The following is a 26,151-nucleotide window of genomic DNA, read 5'->3' as shown; positions in this document are numbered from 1 at the left end:
AAACTAATAGTCCATTCTACACATTCCTTTTCTTCTTCGGTCGCTATCAACGGGTCATCTATGTATTGCAACAGTGTCCCCTTTTTCTGAAGGGGTTTTCTAAGCTTCAAGATCACAGGCTAGTTGTTTCCCAAATACAGTGGGGCTGTTCTTGAACCCCTGTGGTAACATAGTCCAAGTAAGCTGACTTTTTCGTCCTCTATTAGGATTTTCCCATTCAAAGGCAAGGAGTTTCTGGCTTTCCGTTGCCACGGGCAGGCAGAAAAAGGCATCCTTTCAATCTAGTACCGTGAACCAAACTTGACTGTTTTCTAATTTTGTCAAAAAGTTATAGGGATTGGCTACTACAGGGTATACATCTTTTGTGGTCCTATTGATGTCCCTTAAATCCTGAACTATGCGATAGGTTCCATCTGCTTTCTAACTCGGCCTATATGGAGTGTTATATTCTGACTCGCATTCAGTAATAGTCCATATTTAAGAAAGTTATTGATTATTCCTTCCATTCCCCTTCTGTCTTCCACCTTTACTGGGTATTGCTTTTAGCATACCTTGGGAGCATTTTCCTTTTTTTTTTTTTTTTTTTAATTTTTTTTTACAGGCACTACATTCTTTGCTCCCCCAGGTATTCCTGTAGCCCAAACTCCCAGATAGATTTGGTTCAGGATTACATCCATCCAGGGAGTCCTATCTAGAGCTTTCTCTGGAGTCACCAGGAATAGATTTCAGAGTTTAATATGTTACCTTTATTTCCATTTTCCCTTGTCCAAAAGAAATCTTTGCATCCAATTTTTCCAGCAAGTCCCTTCCTAATAAGGGCCTTGGCGAATTGGGCAAGTATAAAAATTGATGTATTCAAATCATTTTTCCCCAATTTAAATTTCAAGCACTGAAAAAAAAAAAAAAATCAACAAAAAACACCTTTTCCTGTTGGCCAGTTGCTCCTATTACATTTACAGACTCAGCACTTTTCCAGAATCAATTTTTGGATTAACACAGAGAAAGAGGCTCCCGTAACCAACAAAAAATCCAAGCCTCTCTCTTCGTTCTCTAGCTTCATTTCTCTAGCTTGTTAGTAATAGGCAATAAATCTTACTGTCTCCCTATGCTGAGTCTGTTTTGCCCGTCACAATAATTGTTGACCGATCTCCCTGTCCTTCTCTCAACCCTTGAGCCCTTTTTATTGTATTTCTCCCCCTTTCCCTTTGAGGAAGGGGAGTGAGGGAGTTGTTGTGGTGGAGCTTGGCCACCCACCCAAGTAAAACCACCACACCTCTAGTAACCTCTAAGAGCATTCTAGAAGTCTACCTGGAAAACCCAGCAGATGCTAGAGTGCACTGGGAGTGTTGTGAGGTCTCCAGGGGTCACAAGAGCACACCATGAGGCACTGGGATGCATGTCAGGTATGTTAAACAGCACTGGTGGGTGTGGGGGAGTGAACGAATGGCTGTATGGTGTTCAGATGCCTGCTGGGTTAACCACAAGATCCAGTCATGGCAGAAAGTCAGCCAGAGATCAAGAAGCTTTTGGACAACGCTGTCAGATATATGGTTTAATTTTTAGGTAGTCCTGTGTGAAGCCAGCTGTTAGACTTGACGATCAGTCCTTGTGAACCCCTTCCAACTCAGGATAGTTGATGATGATCTCCGTGAACTTGGCCCAGATCCCATGAGCTGACCTGATGAGTCACAAAGCTGTGCACACATCTCATGCTGCTAGGAGCAGAACTTCAGGTGAAATGAGTTTTCTTGAATGGAGTGTCTCTAGAGGCCAAGTATCCTGGCTCTGATGCGCTAGCTGTAGCCAGGGTTTTAGATACCACGGTAGGCAGGCCTGGTTGGGGGAACATAGCTAAACAAGGCGTGTGCCCTGTCAAGCTCCTTATCTGGAAAGTACAGGCGCATCTTGTCCAGGAGATGGCCTGGCCAGAAGTTATTGTCGCTTGACTTTTGATTCTTATTCTTCTCAAGAGGCCTAGAGAAAAAGAAAGAAAAAAAGAAAAGAAAGAAAAAGGTAAGAGAGAGTGGCACGTTTTATGGAAATAAAATTCTCGGCAACTTCACTGCTATTACCAGTAATGGCAAATGCGAGCCTGACAAGAACCAGCTACTAGGACTTCTGGAAATCCCTGCCTGTCCTTCTTATACATGACTGACATTGGAAATGCCAACTTGCGAAGCTATCTTAAGAGCTGATGCGTTGCCTGTCACTGTAGTATATAAACTCTCTGAGATGAACTGGGAAGATTGTGCTCTATTTTGCAAAGTGTTTTTTCTCCTCAAAAGCTTCTCCAGTCTTGCAAAGTTGGATTCTTTAGGACTGCCTTTCTTCCACGAGCTCAGCTGTGAGGCTGAGTCTTTCTATTCAATCGGATTTGGGAATCACTTTGACTAAAGAAGACGCTGCAAGTGCTATGACCAAGCTGGCAGTGGACATCCCAGTTTCATGGGTCAGGAAAGACCTTTGCACACTCATGAACTCCTTGGACAGTACGAGTCTGAAGACAGCAGGGACAAGGACAGCAAAAGAACTTGGACTCGTTTGGGAAGAAAAGCTTTTGTGGGTGACCTGAGATGGAAGAAAAATTAGGGCAAACTGCCTCTGTTCTCAGGGCTGACATTGTGTCTATGTCCAGAAAACATGCATCTCCAGATCCTACAGATAAATGTTGAGATGCAAAGAATGTTGCTCCGTAAAACAGATCTGCCACCTGCATCTGACTTTCCTCCTGCAACGTTTAGTAACGTTCTGAAGGGTCAGTTTTCTAGAGAAACAGAGGAACTGAGGTATAATGGGAGGAAAATAAGCACTGCCCTACTAGGAGCAGCTGGCTGCTGGCTGCACGCTTCTGCAGCGGGCTGCTTCTGCCCCTGACTGGGGAGCTTCTCCAGGCATCCACAGCTGGATTCTTTGGGATTGCCTTTCTTATGCAAGAAAAAACGTTCTCTGAGGGGATTTCCAAGAAGTGCTGGGTTGGCCTGACGAGGACCGTCTTAGGTGAGAAGTTCTGTCATCTCTGCAGATTGGAGTACAGAGAAACTGTTCGCCAGCACCACTGCAACCCCGCAAGTCAGCACAAACACAGCCGTGGCCGTGTAGCTGAGAAGAGATCTCGCTCTCTCTCTGCTATCGCTCGCTGCTCCCTTGCAGCATCCTAATGTTTCACTTCAGTACCTCAGTACCACCTCTGATGCAGTGGGAGCTGATGCACAGCAGGGCAGCAGGAAGGGACTGATCATAAGCCCTCTTTGAACCAACCTTTTTTCTGCCTCTTTGGCCTGTTTTCCTGATGCACTTTTTGACTTGGACATGCTCAGAGAAGATGTGGCGTCAGCATGTCCTGTGCTGTAGTATCCTCCAGGCTGCCTGATCTTCCTCACGTCTTCTCCTTCTTTGATGATCTTGTCTCCTGGGTGCAGCAGGCCTGTTGACAAAGCGCACAGAGAAGAGCAACGGTGTATGGACAGCCAATGCTGAATATATTTATCCAAGAAAACTCTGTTCTCCTGTTGCCCCAAGCCTGTCCCCGTGCTGTCTCTCCCCATCCGATCCAGGTCACCTCTGGGTTTGGTCAGTGATACTGACCAGGAGGGGACAGAAAAGACGTCCCCACTCTGGAAAGGAGGAAGACATGATGGCCCAGCAAGTACTGAGAGGACACGATGGCCCTGGCCAACTTCACATGGGGCCTCTTCCCGCATTCTCTGCCCTGGGCTCAGGAGCCCCATTTCAGCTCAGCCCTTGGCTCACGTTGCAGGTATAGCAGTGTCCAGCTCTGACACAGCTGTGCCACAGCTGTGCCTGGCCATGGACCTGCCGAACCTGACCATGGTCTGGCCTCCCTGCTTGACCTTGCACCTGCCCCATCACCATGAGCTTGCCCCATTAGCTGCACTTGTGTTTGGTCCTGGCTACCAGTCCAGGGGGACGTGGCCCTGGCTGCTCTGTAGCGCTCTTTGCTAGCTCAGCCCTGCTCTGGCCCTGCTGATGGTATCGCTGATCCTAACCAGCAGCATCTGCCGTGGCCCTCCAAGGGCTGCAAACATTCTCCATCAGCAGTGCCCCACCCTGAACATGCATCGTGCTTCTGGGTCTTGGGAAGAGGCATGAGCATGTCAGGCTTAGTACGTTCACATTAGTACGTTCCTTGCTCTTTGCTTTACCTCTTTGCAGCGCTTTGTCAGTGAGACAAATGTTACGCTCCTTGCACAGCTTGGAGCAATTCAGATAGCTCACAACGGCATTTCTGCGATACCGGTCAACCAGTGCTCCCATGTCACCCTCTGTAGTTGATGGCAGGCAGTGTTCATCAACAGGTGCATCCCCAGATCTCACCAGCCGACACTTTTCTTTCCATTCTATCGGGCTGTCTTTGATCTGCAAGTAAAGGAATGGTCCCCGTTAGCTTTCAGTGAGGCCCTGGAGTTGCTACATTCCCTTTGGAGAAACTACAGGCAGGGATCCATCTCAGAAGTGTGTGTAGATGGGACTCAGCACCCTGCGATGGGACCAAGCACTTATCCGGGAGTACCATTCCCTTCCAGTGCCAGGCCCGCAGGCGGGTGCTCCCTAGAGCACCAGGCAGAAGAGCAGCATACTGGACATAGGTGCCCCAGATGAAAAAAGTCTCCCAGCCACCATCTTTTTCTGATTGTGTCAGGTTGACTAGAGCTCAGATGACTCCATCGCCACACCTAAACGTCGCTTCAACTCCCATTTCTTGCCACTTCAGTTACCCAGAAAAGAGTGTTTACATCACCAAAGTGTTCAGAAGCCAAACCAGTTGTTTGAGACAGCTTGTAGCATCTCAGCTGTGAGGCACTATGTGGTCAAGGGACTACCTGACCTTCTACTCTGAGAAGTTAATATTCAGAACAATCTCCAACCTTGTCCTTTGCTGCCCACCCCACATTCGCAAGCACGTAGAGGTGCGCCTTTTTTCCTGCCACAGTACCTTCTCCAGCCGTCTCCTCTCTCTTGAGCGTTTTCCAATCTCTTCCATTTCATCACAGTTTAAATGTCGCCGGCCTGGCTCAATGTTGACTGGGGGCACTTCCAAGAGTGTTAGCTTTTCTTTGGGCTCGGTAGGAGAGCAAGGCTTCGTCCCCACAGCTTTGTCCCCAGCAGAAGGTGGAGAAGTGGCAGCTTTGCAAGCGTTTCTCCGGACCTGAGGCTGTACATCTACAGCAGTTTAAAAAGCAAACAAATGAAAAGCTCAGAGAAACCCTGTTAGACAGTAGCAGAAATAAAAAACAAGGCTGATCAATGTTTATAAGGCAAAAAGCTCTGGCATTTTGTGCAGTCTGGAGCACCCAACAGATGACGGTCTTTGAATGGAAGCATCCTTTAGCTTTCAATCCAGGCATACGTATTACAGACTACTCCCATCTCCGCTTTGCCCCATTCTGTTTCACGCTCACAATACATGTTTAGTCTACAAAACAATTAGTACAACAACACAGCAGCAAAACGCCTCTTCTCTCCAAGATGTGAAACCTTCAGACAAAAATGACACGGGTACCATGGCAAGCCTTCAGGTTTGGGCTAGGTTTTAAAGAGTAGGACCTTTGAATCTGCATTATCCAGCTGCCCTCAACAGCTGGAGAAAGGGTCTGCTTCTGATCAGCCGGATGATCAACGCTAACCAATAAAATACAGTACAGGAGGTTAAACCTCAGGGTTCAGATTCCGAGTCAAACCGAAAAGACCGGATAAGCTGTCTCCCACAAACGGGCTGAGTATTGCACTTCCCCTGGATTCTTTAGCTTCTCCCCAGAGGTCTCCTTTCAGCAACCCCGTTGCAGGACAGTAGTGGCAAGGAGCCATATTCTGGACTCACTTTGGCATTCCCTAATGCCACCTGTGTACTTTTAGGGCATCTGTAAGGATATAGAGAGAGATTCCCAGCCCAGGGTTCTCCTCTCACCTTTGCTGGTCTCTTTGGGCTGTCCTTTCCTCATTTCCAGCCATTGCTTTTGACATTCCATCAGCTCTTCACTGCTTATATAATTCCCCCGTTTTGAAGAAGTCAAGAAGATGACCACATCCTCCAGTTCCTTGTCACTGATGGGAACTTTTGCCTGGCAACCAAAACAGAAGACGACAGTGTGATCAATAAAAAAACAAGGCTTGGCCCAGAGTAGGGGGGATGAGCTTTGCTGTTGTTTTAAATGCTTTTTCAGAAAAGGCACAGAGGCAACCTGTTGAGCTTTAAGCTTTACAGGAGTTTACCAAGCACTGAAAAATTTACCGGTCTTCTGCTGGCCTCTGCTGAGCTCTCAGTTTTCAGTGTGCCAAACTTCTCAGCCATCTGGGCGTCAAGAAGCTAATTTGGCTTGGAACAGAATACCAGAAAACACCTGAACTGCTAAACCCTAACAGACCTGGGCATGCTCTTGACAGTTCTGTACCGCTGCAGCCTGTGGAAAGTGAGGCTCAGCATGAGCTCTGCTGTGCCAACAGGTACTAAAAGGCAGTGCAGCGGGCAGACATATGAAACTGGTCAAGGAAAGACCAAGTATCACCACGAGGAAACTTGATGCCACTTCAGGCCACGTTACTCAGCACCGACTGTCTTTAGAGACTACGAGGCAATGAGTTTCACTCCCTCCTGGGACTCAGTCTGGGTGACACCTCGCATCCCTGCAGCCTTCCCTTCCCTCTTCCCTTCAACATTTCACTGGCTGTGGGAGCCATCCTCTGAGAGTAACACAAGAGAAGTTGGAGCTTTTCCAGTTCTCTGGGTTGGCATGCAGCAAAACAAGGCAAAGTTGCAGCAGTTCCTTACTTTTCTCTTCCCTACATACCTCCTTGATGACTTTAATGAAGTCTGCTCTCATGATCTTTCTCTGTTCCATTCCAGCCTTTCTGAAGATGTCTACCATTGTCAACTTCTGTTGTTGTAGGAGGTTATGCAGTTTGAGAAGAGCTTGAGGGTATGGTGCACGAATAAGGGGAAGGCTACCCTTCTTCCGGGTCTGGCTCCTTGTTGGTGGTGAGCACTGAAAAGGAATTAGAAAATACCCTCAAATCACCGTTATCCAGAATCACTGTGCCAGCAGATGCAGAAGTGGCTGGGATAAAGCAGTGTCACGCTGCCGACGTATGAGCAGATGCTGAGGCCGTGGCACGGCCACAGGAGATGAAGTACAGTAATCCCAAGAGTGGCACAACACAAGGTATACTTACGTCTGGCCTGTCGGTCACGGCTGACTTGCTTTTAGCCCTCTGGTCTACTCCAGCTGCCATTATTCGTTTCCTGACTCTACTTTCCAGTCTGCTTAAGGTAGGTTTATGACTCAGCCATTTCTCAACATCTCCAAAGCTTTCCAGCTGAGATCGGAGTTGCTTCCTCTCCTGAATCCAAGCCTCCAGCTTTTGTAGATCATCTTTTGTATCACAGGTGATCTCTGGGGAGCTGAGGCTATCTTCTTCTTCCTGTAGCTGCTGAAAAACAGACAAATGACAGAAATCGGTGTCCTGAGTTGGTTTCAAACAGGGAGAGCCTGGTCTTGCCACACAGGGAGCAAAAACGAATGCGACATCTGGAGCATGGAGCAAACCTACTTGCTTTCCGTTTAAAGACAAACTTTGGATACAGTTTTCTCCAATGGTACAGTTTGAAACCCTGCTCCAAAACCACTTCTGGCTTGACATTAGTCAAACCATCAGCCGTATCCTCGCTGCTTGTGTTAGTACTTTAACAACAGATGAGCTTCTTACAAAACCTACTGTTGAGATCGCATTGGTATAATGGTTTTGGAGGGGACTTCCTGCTCTGAGGCTTTTCTGAGATAGAGATGGGAGGGGTGTCTGGGCCTGCCACCAATCCCAGGTGTATGAGAGCGCTGAGAAACAGCCATCGGGCAGTCACAGAACAGCATCAAGACACGTGCGTCCTGCCTCTTATCAAGGTGTTGGCTCCCTGCCCTGAAAGAGCAGCTGGAACAAAACGTCAGCTGTTACGCTCACGAAAAATGGTCTTAGTGCTCTTCATGTTAACTGAAGAGACCGGAAGTAACAGCTGCTCCTGGAGCTCTCCTGCAGCATGCTGCAGCTGGAGCTGCCTCAAGCCACTGGACTCAAGTTCCAGGGCAGGGAAAAGGTGTCCTCCTGTCAAGGGACAGAGAGTGTGCTTCTGCCCTCACTCTGCTAGACTGCTCTTGGTGTCCCCTGGCTTCTACCAGGAATTCCTTCCTCATGGCAATGTGCCAGCGGCAATAAAAGCAACAGCCACGTGCCCTGCTCTCTAGAGGTGGCAATATTGCTGGGACTCAGAGACCTTCACAACTCAGCTTCACCCCAGCCAGCAAAATGCTACTCTGCGGGATGCTTTACAGGGCCTCCCGTACCTGGGCCATCCACATCTCATCCCTTTGTCTCTCATCTTGCTCTTCCAGCACTTCTGGAAATGTGACCCTTTTTGCTTCTCTGGTCTCTTCTTTCTCCTTGCTGGCCACGGATGCCTCCAGTTTCCCTCCAGCCTGCATCCCCAGTACAGAGCGTGCTTCCTAGAGGAACCCAGAAATGCAATAGCAGCAGTTATTCATCTGGTTTTTTTCTTTTTCATTTTATTTTTATTTTTAATACTGTTCTTCTCTCCCTCATCTTCTCTATTTTTCCCTGAAGGTTCGTCAGCAATTTTTTGCTCCCAGGTTCTTACAGACGCAACCAGAAAGCCGTTCTGTTATGACCAATGAGCTAACTTATGAACGAGCTATTTTTCAAAATGGGCCACTGCTTCTTTCTTTCTTTCTTTCTTTCTTTCTTTCTTTCTTTCTTTCTTTCTTTCTTTCTTTCTTTCTTTCTTTCTTTCTTTCTTTCTTTCTTTCTTTTTTTTTTTTTCTGAAGTAAACTATGCCCAAATAAAGTTTCTGGCATGCTCCATGAAACTATGGATGTGAACAGGGGATTGCTAAGATTCAGAGAAATGCACATCTTTGAAATACTCAGAACAGAAAAATGGACATACAGTAAAGGGATCTTTTCACAATAAACATCTAAGTATTTAGCGCGTACATCCTTTTCCTAAGATACCCCCACATGATCATCTACAATCAAAAGAGACACAAAAATTATCTTGGTCCATGTTACATACCTGTCCTGTGTGTCTATGATCTTCAGAAGTAAGCAATGGCAATTTAAGCCTCTTGCAGGGAGTTTCTTTGTGCTGCCTTCCTTCTGGGACTGGACATTCAGGGAACAGTCTGAAAATACACACCAGCATGAGTCAGGAAGTGAATCTGAGTGCAGGAAGAGTTTCTTTTCTCCACCCTCTCTCCAAACTGAGAGACCAGGCTCATGGAAATCTAAAGAACCATGCGCATGACTCGCAGCTGCTGGGATAATGATCAGCATTAATCACCAAGAAGACCTCAACACTGGAAGCAGTCAGGAGATAAAGGAAGACACATAAGAGAGTCACAAGACACCGCAACACAATTCCCACAAGCACCTGTGAGGCACTTCCCATCCAGCAAGGCAATGCTCTGCATAGTGACGTGTGTTGAGGCAGGGCACGCTTGGACAGGGCAGAGCATCCCCCCCCACTCAGGAGAATAGCTCATCTGCCGGCTGTCTACCTACAGCTAAACCGCCGTGGTCTGCACCAGGCAGAAAGCTCTTTCTAGAAAGTCTGTGGCGACCCAGACTGAATGCCCGCTCAAAAAGGCAGCAGTTCAGGTCTCTGGATGCAGGGAGTGCCTGAGCCTGTCGCTGCCATCAGAGGGTGGCAGAGACTCCGTGTGTGTGTGAGGTGTGAGCAGGTGGATGACCTGGTCAGCCTGGTGGCAGAGCTCAGGGAGGAGGTGGAGAGGCTAAGGGCTATCGGGGAGTGTGAGCAGGAGTTAGACTGGTGGAGCAACTCCCTGCCAGGCCTGAAAGAAAGGCACCGGGGTGAGACACCCCAGCAAGTGGTGGACCCCCTGCCCTGTCGCTGTCGGGCAGAGGGAGGGACCTAGGAGATGAAGAGGAATGGGAACGGGTCCCTGCTCGGTGTCGCAGGGAACCCCTCTCCATACCAGATTCGCCTTCCCAGGCGCACTTACACAACACGTTTGAGGCCTTGGCGCATGAGAGACTAGTGGGGGAGGATGTGTTTGAAAGTCCACCCAGGAGGTTGCCTAGGGCGAGGAAGTTGACTCCACACCTCAGGACTGCCTCCACCAAGAAAGAAAGAAGGGTAATCGTTGTAGGCAACTCCCTTCTCAGGGGAACAGAGGGCCCTATATGTCGGCCTGACCCTACCCGTAGGGAAGTCTGCTGCCTCCCTGGGGCCCAGGTCAGGGACATTGCCAGAAACCTTCCCAACCTGGTTCGCCCCTCTGATTGCTATCCTCTATTGATAGTCCAGGCTGGCAGTGATGAAATTGCTGAGAGAAGCCTGGAGGCTATCCAAAGGGATTTCAGGGGACTGGGGCGGTTAGTAGATGGAGCGGGAGTACAGGTGGTGGTTTCCTCCATCCCTACAGTGCAAGGGAAGGGTACAGAGTGGGTACTCCCACATGCCCAGTGATAGGACGAGGGGGAATGGGCTAAAGTTGCGCCAGGGGAGGTTTTGTTGGATATTGGGACAAACATCTTTACGGAAAGGGTTGTCAGGCACTGCGTTGGGATGCCCAGGGAAGTGGTTGAGTCACCGTCCCTGGAGGTCTTCAAAAGACGTTTAGACGTAGAGCTTAGTGATATGGTTTAGTGGAGGACTTGTTAGTGTTAGGTCAGAGGTTGGACTAGGTGATCTTGGAGGTCTCTTCCAACCTCAATGATTCTGTCGTTCTGCGATTCAGTATAAGGGCCAGTTCTCTTCAATGTCTTTATCGATGATCTGGATGAGGGGATCGAGTGCACCCTCAATAAGTTTGCAGACGACATCAAGTCAGGTGCAACCAGCACCTGACTTCAGAGCAATCTGAGCAACCAGCTCTGACTTCAGAGCTGATCACACTTGCAGCAGCCCACTGGACTGAGACCTCCTGAGAAGTAGGATCCTATAAAGCATGCCACACAAGCACAAGAGCATGAGGCCACTCTAACAAATCCTTTACATCTCACCTGCCAGGAGGCTCTTTTGCCTTTGTTTTCTCCTCTGCTTCTTCCTTCACTTTAGCTGTGGCCAACGTGTTTGGAGAAAGTCTCCTTCGCAATCGCAGAAGTTGTAATGTATGAAGAGACGCTGTAAACACAAAAGGAGAAAACCTCTCAGGACATCAGGCACAGATCTGCTCTGCAATGTTATAAGCTAGTTGAGGTATCCCTGTGACTCCTTCTGAGACCTGTTTTCCAGAAGATTGCAAGCCCTTTCCTGACACCAGGTCCCATCTGACCTTTGATATCCACAGTGCTGCATTACTCCTTTTGGTGTGAGCTTTCTACTGCTGCAGCAAGTCCATCCCCTCTGAACAGTGGGGGTTTTGCGGGGAGACGCATTTTGGTGCCTAACAATCTCTTTTGGGGCAACAATTTCTTGGAGCGGCATAAATGGTTTTTATACACAGGCTTTCTATCCTGGTGCATTCAACTCAAGCACATTATATCTGTGATATTCACGAGGAATTAAGAATGAGGAGTTCCCAGCTTTAGAGGAGAACCAAAGTTTTGGCACAGCTTGGCAACCTTTGTGCACTGTTCTCTACACAATTTTTCTCTCATCAAATGACAACATGGTGATTCAAAGGGGTATGCCCAACCCCTCAGTCTCCCACAACTCAAGACGGAGTTTGTTATTCACGGTGCTAGTGGACTTGCCAAACATTTACTCCCTCCTGCACAAACAAACCCATAAAATGGAAGAGAGGCACTCTTTGGCACGTAATGCAGGGGAAAAACATCCTTCAGCACTATCTTGTTCAAAATGTGTCCCTTGAGATTTACCAGGAGGGTAAACAGAGGCACAGAGGGTGCCTCTGCTATCCCAGGCATCTCACTGTAACCTGAGTGCCAAGCACCCCCCAGTGAGGACAACAGGGAAAGGCACAAACCTCCACCAGCAGTCAGTCATTAACATTACCTTGTTCATCAAGCATCTCTTCCTCTGCAAGATGCTCCCTAGCAAGCCGAGGTACCGCCTTAATCTCAAACCTGGAAATAGGAAGAAGGCAGCATTCTGTGAAAAGGGCTCCTTTGCCAGATTAATGTCAAGGTATCTGTGGGGAGTCCAACACATGCCCTAAACCATTCAAACTGAGCAGTGCTGGCCTCGGGAACAGCTCAGCTGCCCCTCGCTAGACAGAGGTTTGGGTTTTTATTTTGCCCCAGTGCTCCTGTGTCATCCTGACACAAGAAGGCATTTCAGAGTTCCTTTGATTGACACGAGTTTCACAAAAGACATGGAAACATCACAGACAGAGGACAAGCATAGATCTGGTCCTTGTTCCACCTGCTAAGAGATCCTGTCCGTGTTGCATTCAAAACAACAGAAATATTAGGATCTTACTTCTTTTAGATATTTTGGCAGTTTTAACCACATAAAAGAGAAGAAGCAGATGAAACATTAGGTGAGTTGCTTCAACGCCTCTGCAGAGCAAACCAGTTGCCTCTGACTGGAGTAACGGTAAAATGCAGAACACAGTCAGTAACTGAGGATGATGCATAAGTCCAAGCTAAGCAAAAGCAAGGATGAAATTAACTGCAAAACAGTAATTTGGAAGAGCACTACCGATCATGAGCTGAGCACACGTGAGTGTGCACAGAGAAGGGTTGCAGGAACAAATATACTCACTGAGGGAGCAGGTGGGCACGGCCAAAATGGCTTGGAAAGAGGGCAGTTTCTTTGTCCAGTCTGACCAACTTTTTCTGCAGCAGGGACAGAAACATCTGACATCAGTCCAAGGAAATGATCTCAACAGTCACAGAGGCCTTTCTATAGCTCCACGAATTCACTGCCTCTCAGCAAACTTCTTGACAAGCGCCTCAGCCAGTTAAAACACACTGCACAGCACATGATCTGCTAGGGTGAGGAACACTGCCAACCTTTTCACAAGGACCGTAGTTAACAGCCTCAGCCTGTGAACAAGTCAACGGAGCAAACACAAGGGAAGGCCCATCGTGAGCCCCGGCTTCCAGCTGCTGCTTTCAGTGGGGTCACTTGCTTTAACTATTCCTGAATGCAGCGCAAATGGGTCAGAGCTGGTTTTATCCCCAGAGTTCTTCATAGGAGTCAGAGGATTGCATTGGCAGCGTGGAGGAACACAGAGACCAGACCTTTTCTGCTGGGTCAGGAGAACCACACCAACGGCCTGCCTGCAGCCAAAAGGGCCTGGTGTCCTTGTGCCTCAGCCTCACACCCGCAGCGGGGGGGACATCATCAGCCTAGCCGTTGCTTTGGCTTTTTTCCTATTTATGGCGAGGCCCTTCCAGGGCTGTCCTTTGCCCAGCAACGATACGACTGCACGCATTGCCAGCAGTCATACAGCAAATAAAAGAAGGAAAACAAAAAGCTTTCACTGCGATGGACTGTGCCTAGCTCCAGCGTCCTGGCAGCTCACAGCTGCCAGCAGGGCTCAGTGCCCCCAGCCTTTGATGGGGCTTCAAACCCTCTCTAAGTAGGACTGCAGAAACAATAAACTTACAGCGACCAGCTTCTCTACCACGTATGTGGACTTGTTGAGACTGTGTAAAAACTCTTCAGAAAATGTCATTTTCACTCTTTGCCCTCGGATAGCAAGAGTGCCAACATCCTTTAACGTGAAGTCCGTGTCTTCCCTATTTGTGAGGATGCGGTAGAAGTATTGCAAGGTCTCCTCCAAACAGCTCTGCACAGTTTCCTTGGTGTAGGGGACGTTCAAGCGTATATTCTCATAGCTCAGCACCACTATCTTCATATCATCTGGAAAAAATGAGGAACAATGCAACCTGCACTGCAGTTGAGCAGATTCAAACAAAGTGCCAGGAGCTTCCAGCTCAAACATGCTGCTGTAGCTGCCGTCGTCTAAGCCTGGTACGACTCCTTAAAGCAGCTGATGTATGCTCCCCCTCAAGATAAACTGAAATCACTCCATCAATGTACCAAGTGCACAGCTGTGACTCCTCAGCCCAACAACCTCAGCCGTCCGCGGAACGCAGGAGGAGGAGGCGAGAAGAATGCGGCTGGTTCCCATGCAAAGAGCCCAGGCTCAGTGCACTCCTGGTCTGGGGAGACCTGCCTCGCACTGAGACAGGCAAGCACAAGAACTCTTCCAGACAGTTCTGGACAGTCCCTGTGGCCTTCAAAACTGAGGACCAAATGTCTCTGCTTTTGGTACCAGAGCCCTTTACCCCGGGGCTGCCCGACGGAAGTTCCTATCCAGGAGAAGCTGGGAGCCATTGGAAAGAGAAGAACCACCCCAAATGAAGCACCAAGCTCTCAGTGCTGCGCAGGTCTCATCCATGGCACACTGTAGCCAAAGCAATGGCAGCAGTCGACAGAAATTACAGCAAATCTGGCCATTGATGGCTTTCTATGCCAGCCGTCTTTTCTGTCTCTCAGGGCCTTCCGATGGCATCTGAGCTGTCTATCAGCACTTCTAAACAGCAATCAGCACAACCCCTTAATAGATGTACACATGGGAAAACAAGACTTTAATTGGTATTCTTACCAGGAACACGTACACAACGGTGTTTCAGCTCACGAATCTGTCCAAGAGTCTTGGACAGCGAAAACACAGGTCTCCGAAATGTGAGCACCTGGCCGTTTTCAAAAGATAACCATTTTTTAATATGGAATGTCCCCAGTCCTGTTACAGTGACGGCCCGAGGCTGGTAAAGAAAAGAAGGGGAAGCATGTTTAAGTTGGAAAACAGAGTGAGGACTTGTGACATCTTGCAAGGGGGTGCCCTGTGCCCTGCCCACTCCTAACGCGGCATGGGGTAAGATGGGGGAGCTGGGAAAGCTCATGAGAGCTGAGTATGCCCACATACTCAGGGCATTTTCTCTCCCTTTCCTTTGCCCCTCAAGAAAATATGCGGTGAAGTAAAGCAGGTGGAGGAGGTCTAGCCCATCCTTCAGCTAGGTCCCTTCCAGCAACTGGGGATAACCCTGGAAGCATCCCCAGCTGTCTGTTTGCTCTCTCCACTCTGAGAGCGAAGAACAGAGAAGCCCCCAGCAAGTTCTGAACACATTTTCCTGCCGTTTTATATCTTCGATATAAATATGAATACTTGATTTTTTGTTTGGTTGGTTTTAATTATTATAATTATTTATAATAATATATAAATTTACGGAGAAACTGGTCTTTGGCACACTTGGGGCACATCTGTATGTGTCAGTGCGGCTCTGGGAAGAGCAATGGCACTTCCTGGCACAGGGCTGCCAGGACTTACTGAAGCCGTGGGGTGAGGGGAGGGGTAGGGTGCAGTCCCACCTTTGTCAGCATGAGCAATTGCTGAACCTGCTTGGACACACCACCCCAAATCGTGACGACATCTGGAAAGCAAGGGGACGACATGTCAAGCTCGAAGTCAGCAAGTCCATGGCCCATCAGCACATTTCTTAAAAGGCGTTTGCAGATGCAGGTATGATCTGACACAGCTCCCAGGATGAACCCATCTGTGACTCTGGCTGAATTTTTGACTGATATCAGTCTAACAGCCCTGCCACGCCCCAGGAAAGGTCTGCAGCTGCAGGAGCTATTAAAAGGGTTTTGGACAAGGGAATGCAGCCTGTAGGCATCTGAAATGGGAGGGCCTCTCTTAGCCCTAAGCCTTTTCTGAGAGCCATGAGGCACAGGAGGCTGCAGCAGGAAGGAGCCACAGGCAGGGAGGGGCTCAGCTCCTCCGTGAGAGGCCTTGTTGAAAGGCTGAAAAGTCAGCAGATTTCCTCCTGACACGTGTATTTCTGGCAGTTTCTTGGGAGCCCATCAGGAACCTCAGCCCTCTTCCAACCGTGCACGCATCTTTCCGGTCAGAGCCAGATGTCCACGTGTGACCCACCAGCAAGCGGAACCCGGCCACAGGACTGCCACCACGGACAGGGCAGGAGGCCACACACACAGCACCCTTGAGGCCTCCCCCGCAGACAGGGAGCTCGCTTTCCACAATTTGTAGAGTTCATATTAGTCTGTAGCTACACTCATAAGAGGTCCCAAATGCCTTACCATTGACAGAAAGCTTCTTGAGAGTGGGAAACGTGACCTTGGTGCAGCCCTCAACCTCACTGCAGCGCTCAATGTTGGTGATTAGCGCTTCCAGGTTTGTCATGATCCTGCTTTGGGTCAGCACGTGAGGCTAGAGAGTGAAAGATCTGTGATTTTTCCTACTAGGAAACACTCTCTTTTTGATGTCCTCTGTGCTTCACCAAATAGCTCCTGCACCGTCCTACGCCTCCCTTTGTCCTCTGAGACTCTGAGCTACAGGAGAGACTTCTCGTGTCCTCCAGAGAAAACTGGATGCAAGAGCCTCCTTCAGCGCCCGAGCTCACTGAGGCACTGACAGAGAGGGCCTGGCGCGCTGTGGCATAAGGGGAGCTGCCATTGTGATGCGGAGGTGTCCCTTTGTGACCTGCGCTCAAGCCAGAGGGGTGCAGAGCCACTCCTTAACACAGCCCCTGTGGCCCAGCCAACTCGCTGGGCCCTGCAGCAGGAAGGGGGTTGCACGTTAGGGAACTGCTCCCCCACACACACACCCTCTCCTCACTCCCCAACGAGGCTGTGGGACAGGAAGAGCCTCTGAGATGTCACCAAAAGGAGGACACTGGGGAACACAGAACCACAGAAGGGTTAAGCTTGGACGGGACCTCTGGGTTCATCTGGTCCAAGCCCTGCTCAGGCAAGGCCACCGAGAGCCCCTTGCCGAGGACCACGTTCTGGTGGCTTTTCAGTATCTCCAAGGACAGAGGCCAGGCCCTTCAGCACCCTGGTGGCCTTCATGGGACTCTCCCCAGTAGGCCCCGGCCTCTCCCGTACTGGGGAGCTGTCCTGGTTTTGGCTACGATAGAGTTAATTTTCCTTCCTAGTAGCTGTTAATGTGCCGTGGTTTTGATTTAGGATAATAATCATGTTGATAACATGCTGATGTTTTAATTGTTGCAGAGCAGTGCTTGCACTAAGCCAAGGACTTTTCAGCTTCTCGCTCTGTCCTGCCAGCGGGCAGGCTGGGGTGCAGCAGGAGCTGGGAGGGGACAGAACCAGGACAGCTGACCTAAACTGGCCAAAGGGGTGTTCCATACCACATGATGTCTTGCTGAGCAAATAATAAGGGGTGGCTGGCTGGGGTGGGGGGACCACTGCTCAGGGAGGGGCGGGGCATCGGTCAGCGGGTGGTGAGCAACTGCATTGTGCATCTCTGGATGCTCTGGCTCTGGAGCATCCCCAAATGTGAATGGAGGGGTCCCGAGAGCATCTGGTGGCAAACAGAGGGCTCTGGCGCATCCCTAGAAGCAAACGGGGGCACCCAGAGTGTCACTGACAGGAAAGGGAACACTGGAACATCCTTTATCTTGTTCCCTGTCTCAAGTCCCCCCTTTTCTTTATCCTAAGAAAATTCTTGTGCTTATAACACGCCTTCTTGATTCAAAGTTTTCAGAAAATTCTTACCACTTTCTACTTGGTGCTTGATTTGGTTACGCTTACAGGTTTCATCTAGTCCTTTCATACAGCACCAAAATGCACACTGTACCAATACACAGGTTAAGAATACTAGTAAAAGCAAGATCAATATTCCTACTAACAATTGCTTAAGCCAAGAAAAGTTGGGGAACCAAGAGGTCAGTTTGTTCCATAATTCTCAAACCCACGAGGTGTCAGCTTGAACTACCTTATGTAAGATCTTGGTCTTTTCCCAAATATTTTTGAGATCAGCCTCAATTCGTCCTGCCTCATTTACATACATACAGCAACTAATATTTATTAAAGTGCAAACTCCCCCCCTTGGGACACTAATAAAAGGTCTAGTGCCTAAAACGTTCTTATTGAGTTGTTCTAGTTGCTTGCCCAAAACTGTAATATGTTGTTGCAGCTATAGGTTTCCTGCTTGTGTTAGATCTTCTCCTTTGTATGGCATTTGGTAAGGCCTGCCATACAGTATCTCAAAGGGGCTTAGTTCTACCAGTACATACTGGTTTCTTGACAGATTTTAGCAATCTGTTTTTTTATCAAATGATTCATTTTTTTCACTCGGCCATTTGTGCGTAGTCTATACAGAGTGTGTTGGTGCCAGTCAATCCCCAGAACCACACCAAAGGCATATTTCGAATCTGTCCAAATGTTAATTCTTTTCCCTTTTGCCAGCTCAAGAGCTCTTACCAAGGCGATGATTTCAGCCTTTTGGGCTGATGTTTGTTATCGCATATCCTGTGGGGCAAAGTCCCTGGTGGACGAAGCTGCTGCCGTCTACATACCAACCCTCCGCATCTTCTAGGGGCGTTTCCTTTAAGTCTGGTCGGCTGAAGTATACCGCGTCCATGGTCTTGATGCAATAAACTCTGTTACTAAAGGAAGAGGCTGGGTTCACACTACTAATGCCAAAAGAAAAATAGTAAACTAATAGTCCATTCTACACATTCCTTTTCTTCTTCGGTCGCTATCAACGGGTCATCTATGTATTGCAACAGTGTCCCCTTTTTCTGAAGGGGTTTTCTAAGCTTCAAGTTCACAGGCTAGTTGTTTCCCAAATACAGTGGGGCTGTTCTTGAACCCCTGTGGTAACATAGTCCAAGTAAGCTGACTTTTTCGTCCTCTATTAGGATTTTCCCATTCAAAGGCAAGGAGTTTCTGGCTTTCCGTTGCCACGGGCAGGCAGAAAAAGGCATCCTTTCAATCTAGTACCGTGAACCAAACTTGACTGTTTTCTAATTTTGTCAAAAAGTTATAGGGATTGGCTACTACAGGGTATACATCTTTTGTGGTCCTATTGATGTCCCTTTGTAAGGAATAGTCCAGCAATTCGTGCCACTAAGGGGTGTGAAGGGTTAACATTGAGGCCTGGGTTTAGGCGAGAAGAGAACAAAGGGATTTCTTCAGAGAAAAACTGCTGACTTTGCACAGACGTGCAGTAACTTCTCACAGCCGGCCAAGAGACCACTAGATAAGGAGGAAGAATACGAGCCTCCCTGTCCGAGCGGCCCCCGAGAAACCAACAGAGACTGATAAGCAGGTGCACCTGGGAGGACTTCGGATTCGGGAAACCAATTATAATAACCCTGCCTCTTCTAGAAGTAGTAATGAATATGTATTAGCCTAGGAGCATAAAAACCAGCCGCCTTACGTAACAGGTGTGCGTCCTGGTGGAGCAGAGACTCCCGGCGCACCCAGCGCTGTTTGCTTGCCTCTATTCATTTAATAAATTGTAAACTTTGATTGTAATCCTATTTGGGACTCAGTCATTTATAACAATTGGGGGCTCGTCCGGGATGGTCTTGGTTCCTGAATTCTGACTTGATCTAGGAGGGGCGCCCCCACCATTTGGTGGCTCCTGTTCGAGTCAGGTCGGGGCTAATGCCATCTTGAACCTGAATAAGGGCAAGCAAAGATTTAGATTTTTTTATGAGCTCCCTTTGCCGGCTGCAGCACTATATTTTGCCCGTAATTCTGCGCGCGAAGATCCGAACGAAGACGACGGAGTCGTAAGTATTTAAGGCGTATACCGTTCGGTTGGGTGGGATTCGGTTGCCTGTGTGTGTGAGAGTGTGACTGAGACGGAACGTAGTTCCAAAGCGATTGTGGAGGTCTTCTAACCGCGGTTCCAATCTTCCGCGAGGGACTTGGCCGGTGAAGGACCGAAGCGATTCCTATAGGATTCGTGGGTGGGTGATAGGTCCTAAACCCCCTGCAAGACACTCTCACTAAGGCAACCAAGGGCTGTAGGAATTGCCACAGTAAAATTCCTAGATGGGTCAGACAAAATTGAAGACCCGGGACCAGAGAAAAGGGAGCAAATTACCAGACATACCACCAGAAAGTCCATTAGGGATAATGATTAGAAATTGGAACGATAGGGGCCCCAGAAAAGGGAAAAAGTAAATTAAAAATGGTTCAGTATTGTATGACAGAATGGCCAAAGGAGCCTTTAAGACCACATGTCTTTTGGCCCGTTTTCGGAGCCTTTGAAGACTGGGTTTGCCAGGCCTTAAATATACATGTTAATTCAAAGGAACCTTTTAGCCAGGAGGAAAGTGATTATGCAGGATTATGGATCAGGATCTCACGTCCTTTTCCAGCCTCAATATTTACACTAAAAGCAGACGAGAAGTTTGACGAAGAAGAGAACAAAAAAATAAAAAATAAAAAAAAAAAGGAAAAAGAAAAAGATGATGAATGGGAGTCACTGGATAACCTACCACCTCTATATCCTAACAATCCACCCCCGGTGGTGCATCTTGTAATCCTGTTTTGTTCTTAAATGTTTTGACTGTGTCAAGGAGGAAGGTGGGAGCATTATCTAAGTAACAGTTTAGAAGTTTGGGTATATTCGCGGTGGTGTTCGGTCAGTTTCCCAAGTATCGGGGGAGGGGGGCTGACTGATTATCAAAGTGGTAGAACAGAGAGTAACTTCTTTGGTGGTTCGGGCCTGAGCCCTGGGAATTCGGTAAGAAGGGGGAGAGCGAATTTATTTAGGCCTCAATACCTTTTTAAACCCCCATCTTGACGGATACACAGGAGTGATTCCTTGTTTGGTGTAGGCTTACTAACAAAGTGCATGAGAAAAATTAGCATTTGGCTTGAAATTCGGTCTTATTGAAATGTAAATTTTGTGGAAAAGGTGTTATTGTTTGTCTAGAAGACAGAAGGCTGAGTGCTTCAGGTGTTTTTCCGAAGTCCTGCGGATTTATGATTGGAATGGGGCTCATTAATAATCTGAAATAGTAAAGTTTGTATGTGGAAAGAAGAGTTTAATCCCAGAGAATTGGGACATTTGGGAAGAAGATTAGGAAAAGATAGTAAAAACCTGCAATAAAAAGGTTTGCGTGGAAATTGAAACAAGGGACAGTAACTAATATAAATAAATAAAAGGGAATGGGAAATCAAGGAAAAGGGGAAAATCCAAAAAAAAAAGGCGTCCTAAAAAAAAAAAAAAAGCCTCCTTGGGTGCATATTGGCACATTGGAAGGATATTGTTAGAAATGGGGGCACAGAAAGCAAGAGGACTTCCACTAAGTATTGCAATCAATGGTGGCCACTATATAAACTAAATGGCCACTTTATGGATCAATCGACTATAACAGTGTCTTGCAATTAATGTTTTTGAGGAGAGAAGGAAAATAGGATGAAATGTTGTATAGTGATATGTTGTTTCAGCATGTTGGAGGGAAAAGGTTTGGAATTAAGTTGGCCCCTGACTGAGCCTTTGGTGTTGGCATTAGAAAAGTACGGGCTGGAGAAAGATAAAGGAAGTGTTAAAAGGATTGTTGAAGGTGTTAAAGGTTGTGTGGCATGTAGTATTTAACAGAGCTGTTTGAAGTTGAATGAGCAGGGAAGGAGGATGTAGGAATGTTAATAGTTCCGTCTCAACCCGAGGCTGAGATCTCTAAATCGCGGGTGTGAGCCCTCTGGGGCAGGGGGACCGTGATGGGTCCGAGAGAGTTGTCGTGGAAACAGAAAAGCAGCTAACTCTTGAAACAACCTGAGTTCCTGTGTGAGCTCAGATTGCCAATGGGACCGCTCAGGGAACTTTCAACGATTGCATTCCCCTGACCGACCCCCTCACTGAGACCCTAATCACCCCGGAAATTATGTAAATACTAAAATCTGGTTAAATTGGCTATTGGGAGTTGAGAATCTGTTCCAACAAGGTCCAAAAGAAACCCCTATGGAATTTATGGAATTTTTGAATTTCTGGACCAACTTTGAAATGCAATGAAAAAAAAAATGGACCTGGCTTAAAAAAAAAAAAAAAGAGAGAGAGAGGCAACTGGCTAGCCTCTTTCCAGGGCAATCAGCCCCTGATATCAGAAAGAAATTGTCTTAGGCTGCAGGACAAACTTACAACAGTCAGGAATGATGGGGACCTGGGGCATCTACCCTAGCAGGTCCACTAGTTGAAATAAAGCTAGGAAACGAAGACAGAGGCTTGAATTTTTTGTTGGTTATGGGAGCTTCTTTCTCTGTGTTAATTAGGCTGTAAATGTAATAGGAGCAACATATTCAGTGTTAAATAGTTTAAAAGGACGATTAGGAACTAAGACAACTACAATAATTGGAGCCACAGGGAAAGAGGAGGAATGGTCATTCTTACAACCCCTTGATTTGCGTTTTGGGGGTAAGGAACTAACCCATGAATTTTAGTATGTACCAGAATGCCCGATGCCACTCTTGGGACGGGATCTATTAGCCAAATTAGATGCAACAATAACCTTTGAGGATGGAGAATTAATAATGAAGGTACCTGAGTCCAAAGTAGGCCAAATCCTAATGATCAAAGATAAACCCTTTGTTAATATTCCAAGAGAAGTAGAAAATGCAGTTATAGCAACAGTACGGGAAACAGATGTACCAGGGAAGTCGAAACTGGCACAACTGGTAAAGGTGGAATTAAAGGAAGGAGCCAAACCTGTTTGAATCAAACAATATCCACTTAAGATAGAAGCTAGGCACAGGAATGGTGAAAATTATTGACAAATTTCTCAAATATCAGATTCTGGAAGAATGTAAATCGGAATACAATACTCCAATTTTTCCAGTAAAGAAGCCGAATGGCGAGTATAGATTTGTACAAGATCTTAGAGCAATAAATGAAATAACAAAGGATATTCACCCGGTAGTAGCTAATCCTTACACATTGTTAACATCTGTGAAAGGGAAATATAAATGGTTTACCGTGATAGATTTAAAGGATGCCTTCTTTTGCATACCTCTTGATAAAGATAGTAGAAAATTATTTGCCTTCAAATGGGAAAACATATTGGAGTTTTTGGACCACATATGGTAACAACCGTTTTGGAACAAAGGGGGGGGGGCACTGGTTATCACCCAGCTGGATGATGAAATATCAGGCAATCCTAACTGAACAAGATGACATAACCTTGAAAACGACTAACCTGTTATATCCAGCAGTATTTCTAGGAACCATTCCAGAAGAAGGACCGTTGGAACACAATTGTGTGGAAATAATCGAACATACGCCAGCCACAAAGATTTGAAGGATGTACCCCTTGAAAGGTATTCAGTGGGAATACCACACTCCGTGGCACCCACAAAGCTCAGGGAAAGTAGAAAGGATGAATCAAACAATAAAACAACAATTGGCTAAGTTAATGATCGAGACACAGCTGCCCTGGACGAAATGCTTACCATTGGCACTTTTAAACATAAGAACTAAACCACACAGTGAGACTGGTTATCATCATATGAAATGTTATATGGTATGCCTTATTCTCAAGGGATGCCCCTAGGGAACAATGTAGTTGAGGATCATAGTATCCAGAAATACATAATTACCATTGGAAAGAGATTACAGGAGATAAGAGAAATTGGGATGATGACTCAGACACCACCTTTAGGATTTGCTATTCATAAAATACAACCAGGAGACAAGGTCTTAATAAAAACCTGGAGAGAAGAATCATTGAACCCCCGATGGGAGGGACTGTACCTTGTTTTACTTACTACTGAAACAGCTGTGAGAACAGCAGAAAGGGGTTGGACCCACGCATCCAGAATAAAAGGACCAATAACTACCGAAGCCTGGAGGGTTGAGTCCACTCCTGGGGAACTGAAACTGAGACTAAAGAGGAACTGATATCCCAGCAATGAGGTTCTGCATGAATTAAGGGCACTGGATAAAGAGGACAAGGCTGAAGGGAGGAAAGGGAGAAGGCAAGACCGGGGTAGGACCCTCCACTGCGGCGTGTATGGTCTACCGAGGGAGGCAACCCCTATGGGTATTGACCGCCGAGTGAGAGTGCCTCGACCGGACTTCTCCCACACCAAGATCAGTTTGTCCTGAGAAAAATAACATGAGAACCTTTTAAACCCATAATAAAATTGTGATTAGTTTTTCCAGGAGCTGGATCACCCTGAAGGGCTGAATGGTAACACAAGCTTTGAAAGCGGGCCCAACCCCATGATTGAAGGCGCTTCCCACACTCTCAAGATTGGACGGCGAAAAAGGCTTATAATATGACAGGTCGCCAAAGAGAACTGAATTGTGACTGTAAGTGGAAACCCAACGTGGGAGCTTGGAAGCGTGCATATACGAGTACAAACGGGGCAGACATTGTAACAGGACCACTCGGTAACAAGGACACTCTGTATTATCACGCCCCAAAGGGTAAAGATGGATGGGATGGTCATTTTCCAAACGGGACGTGGGCCCTAAAGGGACATTATTGGGTGTGTGGCAAACATGCTTACAAGAGGCTACCTGGAAACTGGTCGGGAATATGCTATGGGGGGTACATAAGACCCTTGTTCTTTTTATTGTCACAAACACAAGGAAATCATTTAGGAATAAGATTATATGATGACCTGAACAGAGTAAAACGATCTATTGATACTTCCTTATCCGGGGGTAGTGCCCAAAAATGGGGAAAGGATGAATGGCCTCCTGAAAGAATCATACAGCATTATGGGCCAGCTACCTGGAACCCGAATGAGTTGGTGTCAGGAGCCCGAGAACCTATTTATAATTTGAACCGAACAATTAGGTCGCAAGCTATCCTCGAAGTTGTAACCAATCAAACAGCGACGACCTTGGATCTTCTGGCTGATCAATCCACTCAGATGAGGAATGCTATCTTTCAACGTAGAATGGTCTTAGACTATTTACTAGCAGAAGAAGGGGGAGTGTGTGGAAAACTGAACGATTCTAATTGTTGTTTACAAATTGATGATAATGGAAAAGTGGTTAAGCAGATAACAAAAGAAATTAAAAAGCTAGCCCACGTCCCAGTACAAACTTGGAAGGGTATGGATTGGGATTTCTTTCCATGGTTGCCCGGTGGACCATGGGTTAAAAGAATGCTATTTTTATTTTTATGTGGTGTAATGACATTATTGTTTATACCTTGTATGATACCTTGCTTTACGTTGTTGATACGGCAGATAATAAATAGCACCCAATTTGTGATGACTTTGGGAGAGAAAAGGTGATGTGTCGATAATGATGCTTAAGAAATGGACACCCCGAGAACTGACTGATGAAATCCAACTGCTACTAACAAAAGTTGAAGAAGAGACACGAATTGATGATATTGAAAAAAAAAAGGGAGGAATTGTAAGGAATAGTCCAGCAATTCGTGCCACTAAGGGGTGTGAAGGGTTAACATTGAGGCCTGGGTTTAGGCGAGAAGAGAACAAAGGGATTTCTTCAGAGAAAAACTGCTGACTTTGCACAGACGTGCAGTAACTTCTCACAGCCGGCCAAGAGACCACTAGATAAGGAGGAAGAATACGAGCCTCCCTGTCCGAGCGGCCCCCGAGAAACCAACAGAGACTGATAAGCAGGTGCACCTGGGAGGACTTCGGATTCGGGAAACCAATTATAATAACCCTGCCTCTTCTAGAAGTAGTAATGAATATGTATTAGCCTAGGAGCATAAAAACCAGCCGCCTTACGTAACAGGTGTGCGTCCTGGTGGAGCAGAGACTCCCGGCGCACCCAGCGCTGTTTGCTTGCCTCTATTCATTTAATAAATTGTAAACTTTGATTGTAATCCTATTTGGGACTCAGTCATTTATAACACCTTAAATCCTGAACTATGCGATAGGTTCCATCTGCTTTCTAACTCGGCCTATATGGAGTGTTATATTCTGACTCGCATTCAGTAATAGTCCATATTTAAGAAAGTTATTGATTATTCCTTCCATTCCCCTTCTGTCTTCCACCTTTACTGGGTATTGCTTTTAGCATACCTTGGGAGCATTTTCCTTTTCTTTTTTTTTTTTTAATTTTTTTTTACAGGCACTACATTCTTTGCTCCCCCAGGTATTCCTGTAGCCCAAACTCCCAGATACATTTGGTTCATGATTACATCCATCCAGGGAGTCCTATCTAGAGCTTTCTCTGGAGTCACCAGGAATAGATTTCAGAGTTTAATATGTTACCTTTATTTCCATTTTCCCTTGTCCAAAAGAAATCTTTGCATCTAACTGGGGACTACTGGGGAAACATGGCGCACTGGGGACGCTGGTGCAGATCCCGGCCCGCCCATCTTCGCCTGCCTGGTGCCGCCCTCCCCCCGCCCCTGTGCCCCGTGCCGGGCTCGCTCCGCCCGCTGAGCCCCCGGCCGCGAGGGAGGGAGGGGCCG

The 26,151-nt window shown here is 47.1% G+C and overlaps 1 protein-coding gene and 1 long non-coding RNA gene across 9 annotated transcripts; one reads left to right on the top strand and one right to left on the bottom strand.

Moving 5' to 3' along the window:
* Positions 1-1,539: 1,539 nt before the first annotated feature.
* Positions 1,540-26,067, bottom strand: LOC308183875 (EF-hand calcium-binding domain-containing protein 12-like). Of its 8 annotated transcripts, XM_080570393.1 has the most exons (17): positions 25,588-26,047; positions 18,212-18,827; positions 15,335-15,396; positions 14,571-14,730; positions 13,566-13,822; positions 12,716-12,789; positions 12,005-12,075; positions 11,050-11,170; positions 9,098-9,206; positions 8,352-8,510; positions 7,189-7,446; positions 6,807-7,001; positions 5,927-6,080; positions 4,955-5,181; positions 4,164-4,377; positions 3,175-3,424; positions 1,540-1,974 (listed from the first exon to the last, which is right to left on the bottom strand). In XM_080570393.1, exons 3-17 carry the CDS (start codon positions 15,344-15,346, stop codon positions 1,812-1,814), a joined length of 2,424 nt encoding a protein of 807 aa, XP_080426519.1. In that variant the 5' UTR covers positions 15,347-15,396; positions 18,212-18,827; positions 25,588-26,047; the 3' UTR covers positions 1,540-1,811. The 8 variants fall into 8 exon arrangements, with proteins under 8 accessions (XP_080426519.1, XP_080426520.1, XP_080426516.1 ...); XM_080570394.1 differs by lacking the exon at positions 18,212-18,827 and having other exon boundaries at positions 25,949-26,067; XM_080570390.1 differs by having other exon boundaries at positions 15,335-18,827; positions 25,588-26,048.
* LOC308183885 lies at positions 18,826-25,557 on the top strand. Its single transcript, XR_013942520.1, has 2 exons — positions 18,826-23,062; positions 23,898-25,557. It is a non-coding gene; the product is annotated as an uncharacterized lncRNA (long non-coding RNA).
* Positions 26,068-26,151: the final 84 nt, after the last annotated feature.

This window comes from Anser brachyrhynchus, assembly GCF_964034855.1.
Source record: "Anser brachyrhynchus genome assembly, chromosome: 28".
In the NCBI taxonomy this organism is placed as follows: domain Eukaryota; kingdom Metazoa; phylum Chordata; class Aves; order Anseriformes; family Anatidae; genus Anser; species Anser brachyrhynchus.
Note: the sequence above shows the minus strand (reverse complement) of the source record. Positions and strands in the feature narration are given on the sequence as shown.

Coding starts and splice junctions, on each gene's coding strand:
- LOC308183875 (XM_080570388.1), bottom strand. CDS start 14,889: ATGTGGGCATACTCAGCTCTCATGAGCTTTCCCAGCTCCCCCATCTTA. Junction 9,207..11,049: donor GCAAAAGAGCCTCCTGGCAG/GTGAGATGTAAA, acceptor GTGTATTTTCAG/ACTGTTCCCTGAATGTCCAG. Junction 7,002..7,188: donor CCGTGACCGACAGGCCAGAC/GTAAGTATACCT, acceptor ATTCCTTTTCAG/TGCTCACCACCAACAAGGAG.